The 3969-nt window shown below is 50.7% G+C and overlaps 1 protein-coding gene across 2 annotated transcripts in view; it reads right to left on the bottom strand.

Annotated features, from left to right (window-relative positions):
- Window positions 1-3969, bottom strand: part of ASPSCR1 (ASPSCR1, UBX domain containing tether for SLC2A4) — a 55862-nt gene that overhangs the window by 32714 nt on the left and 19179 nt on the right. For both annotated transcript variants that reach the window (XM_019556516.1, XM_019556515.1), the window contains 3 exons: window positions 2418-2475; window positions 1665-1738; window positions 525-948 (listed from right to left, as the gene is read on the bottom strand). In XM_019556516.1, the coding sequence (XP_019412061.1) occupies window positions 525-948; window positions 1665-1738; window positions 2418-2475 (556 nt within the window). The remainder of the gene's footprint in view (window positions 1-524; window positions 949-1664; window positions 1739-2417; window positions 2476-3969) is intronic.

Raw genomic sequence — 3969 nt, forward strand, 5'->3', positions numbered from 1 at the left:
ATGACCCCAGCTGACTTCCTGCCCTTTGGGCAGCGGGCTGGACTCGATGATCTCCCGAGGTCCCTTCCAGCCCTAATGTCTATGAAATCTATGGATAAAAGCCATTTGATGACTGCATCTGGCCCTGTCAGGCATTTGGGCTGTGGCTTATATGGAACCTGCCACAACATCCAGTTCTCGTAGGGCGCACTCCTCACCAGGCCGTGTCCTTCCCTCCAAGCAGCTAGCTCAACAGACACCACACCACTCAAAGCCCAGACCAGCTCAGGGCTGGACGCAAAGTCTAAATCCCCACTGCTCACCTCCTTCTGCAGTATCAGTCACCCATCCCAGAGGGCAGCACTCCTAGCTAAAACAATTTCTTCCTCTTCAAAGGCCACAGCTCAATGCTCATGTTATAGGACAGACAACGCTGGACACTGCCAAGTCTCTCTTTGCAAAAGACCTGTTTACTGCAAAGCAAGATGAGAGAAACGCACTCCTAACCAAGACCTGACACCCCACGCAAACAAAGCTCCCCTTACCTGCTCATGCTCCTTTGGCTGTCCCTGGCTAGTCTTGGTCTTTTTTGGCTTAGAAGGGCCTCCAGGACTACAGAGAGACACTGGCAGCTTTGAGGATGGCATGTCTGACACTGGAACTGCTGCAGCTGCAGGAGACTCTCCAAGACACTGCCCACCTCCAGAGAAAGGAACGAAGGGGACAGGTGCTGTGGCAGCCTGCAGCCCCCCTGAGCTGGCCAAGGCATCAGGCTGCTCATCTGTACAGCTCTTTAAGGAGGCAGACACATCTCTGTGGTCCAAGTCCTTTGGGAAAGTGTTTGTTTGAAGTAAAGACAGATCCACAGCTCCTTCGGTGCAGACCGACCTCTGTGGAGGCTCATTTGCTTGGGCTGCAGTGTCCACAGCCTCCTCCTGGCCAGATGAACTGTGCTTCTTCATGACAACCCTGAAAGGAGATGCCAACGGAAGGAATGAAAGCACTATCACTGACGCTGAGAGCCTGGCCAGCCAGCCCTGTTCCCACCATACCCCACACAGAGGGACTGCAGAGCACAAAGAACCCCAACACCCATGAGCTGCTTCTTAAGGACAGGCAAAAAAAAACCAGTCCTAGTTACTCTGAAGTCTGAAAGGCCTGTGAACAGCCCCCACTTCACGGAGGAAGTCTCCTTTTTGGGGAAAAGGGCAGCAGTCAGCCCTGGAACACACCCAACCTCCCACAGACTGAGCAGGGCTAGTAAATCAGATAGATGGACACCCCTCACCCCAGCCAGGAGGCACTGCAGGGCCTGGGAGCTGAACATTCGTGCCATACAAGGCAGGGAAGGTACAATGGCAGGATCTGTCCTACCCTCAGAGGGACTTAGGCTTGGAATTATCCGATTCACTCAAGGGAAAAAAAAGCCAATCTATGCAAGCCCCTTTAATCTGCACAACACAACTGGTCAGTGCCAGCATCTGCAGCTGCGGGAAGCACATCTGGGAAGCAGTTTCAGATAAACAGGGAAATACAATAATTACTGAGTGCCGCGATGGTTTTCTCTTTGAACTTTTAATGCATTTTTTTCATCCTTGAAACAAAACAAATTTACCACTAGAGTGAAAAATAGAGGGAAGAAAGGGGAAGTGCCCAAGCTGGAAATGCATCTCACTCCTCCCAACCTGATAATGGCGCTGCCTCCAGTCAGGCCAAGCAGTTTCAGTGTTGTCTTCTCCAGGGCATCCCTCCCTGCTATCTGCAAAGGGAATGAGGGGGGCACAGGTTTAGGGTACCTGTTTGCCAGCCAAAAAGTCAACCAGCAGGGCCCATGCCGGCAGCCTCAGGCCAGCACGTGGCACCCATGCTGAAGGCAGAGCTCAGGGTGCTGCCACTTCCAAGACAGCTGCACATGGGACAGGAGCACGTCTCAGAACTGCTCAGCCAGGGACACTTCCACCCCAGAGGGAACACCAGTGGCAGCAATCCCCGCAGAGACTGCAGGTCCCAGCCTCTACCCCGTCCTTGACCCGCTCCCAGAGGTCAGCAGGAAACACTGGGGCCATCTCAGGAGAGTGGGCCCCACTCTGCTCACACACAACATATTAAACAGAAAAGCTAATGCAAGGAAATCAAAACTTGGCGGAAAGCAAATATTTATTAAAATGAAACCACTGTTTTGACTCTCGGGTTTCAGAAGAAGTCGAGAAAAACACAAGCAGGTCATTGAGAGCATTTTATGGGCTCAGAGGTCTGAGCAGCCCTGGCTTATGTTCCAACAGAGCTTTTTTCCATACAAACACGTCCGGCTTTGAAAAGACCAAAGCTCTTCAACTTCCCTGTTCAAAAAAGCTCTGGGAGAAAACATTTTCCAGGTTGGAAAGTAGTGCTGGGCTTTCCTTATTTTCAAGAACAGAGGGAGGGAGCTGGTGACTTACCTCATCTCGCATGTAAATACAGACTGGGAAAGAGTCACGGGGCCGTTCCACAAACTCCCTGCAAGGAAAGGGAAAGAAAGTGCAGCCATCACTCCAGCCACCACCCCACAGACTGTCCCGTGGAGAGGGACAGCACCAAGTAAGCCTAGCAGGCCACTCTCCATTCTCAGGCACACCAGTGTAAATCCAGAGCAGCTTCACAAGCCCAAGTGAGAGCACTGTGCAGAGGTAAACCTTTGGCTAAACATGCCAATTATCCCGTCAGAGGCAGAAGAGAGCTAATGGTTCAGCTGGATTCTGACATGAGTTTCCTAGATCACTCGGACAACTCATGCCCTGTGCCTCAACGCCCCACCTTTAAATATGGAATAATACTTTCTTTATTCCACCCACCATCTAGCTTCACTTCTCCGTTACAATGTAGACTGGATTGCGTTTGGGGCAGGGGCTGTTTCTTCTAGCATCTGGTGGAACAGAGTCCCCTGCTAGACGTTACTTTGATTCAGCTACACTACTAATCTGAGCACAATGGTGATGATGCAAAGTCATGCACAATGGATATGGCAGCAGTTTTTGCATCTGACAGAGCAAACACCAAACCAAGCCTCATAAAAGGCAGCTGCAAGGCATGAGATGAAGACGGGGCTAGAAGTTCAGTGAGACAGGGCACATACAGGGAGAGCAGCCAGCACAGGAGATGCAGAAAAGGAGAGTGCAGATTCAAGGACGGAACAGAGGTGTTTGGTGGTAGAGAAAGTCGAGTGAAGATGCTGCTCTCTCCCTCTCAAGAAACAAAAACTTTCAGTCTAAATATCTAAGAAGTGGAAATTTAACTTCAAGTCTCCCTGGCCCAGGCACAAAGCACAACAGCCACTGTTGCCAAGCATCTCATAAATACTGCAGGGGCTGCAGGTAGGCTGAAGGGTGATCCTTGTCAGCAGGAATGCCTAGCTACTACTGAATGGTAAATGTTGTCCAAGGGCTCCAGAGGTCAATGCAGAAATAAGTGTCTGGAGCTCCTGGGTCACAAACCAGGCTGGAGCTGAGAAGAGGGGTGATGGATGATAGTGTCACACTTCTGAATTTCAGCTGATTAATTTGTTTAGTCATCCTAGACCCCGTAGAGAATATACCCTACTCTCTTTACAGGAATAAGGAAGCAGTGGAACAGATACAGCCAAGGGACGCCTGGGACTCCTAGCTGGTCAGATGCTTCTCATGAGATCAGTCTCCAAAGACGGATGGGGAAAGGGGCAAGGATTGGATTTATACGAACCTCCCATGGTCACGATGTACAGGGATAACTACCACGGGAGCCTGAGAGAATTCCATTTTGAATGGTGAAGTCCCAGTAATCTCAGTTCAGGCTTGAGATATACAGCACAGGCACCAATCACAACTGGGGAAGAGCTCAGCCTGGCTGTTATGCCTGCCGTTTGGGACATGATGCTGGGTTGTCAATAGAGACAGAGGAGGAAGGAAAACTCATGTGAACAGGTTCCCATCTTCAAGAAGGGCAGGAAGGAGGACCCGGGAAACTATAGGCCAGTTA

This window comes from Crocodylus porosus, unplaced genomic scaffold, assembly GCF_001723895.1.
Source record: "Crocodylus porosus isolate Cpor-Errol unplaced genomic scaffold, CroPor_comp1, whole genome shotgun sequence".
Lineage (NCBI taxonomy): Eukaryota > Metazoa > Chordata > Crocodylia > Crocodylidae > Crocodylus > Crocodylus porosus.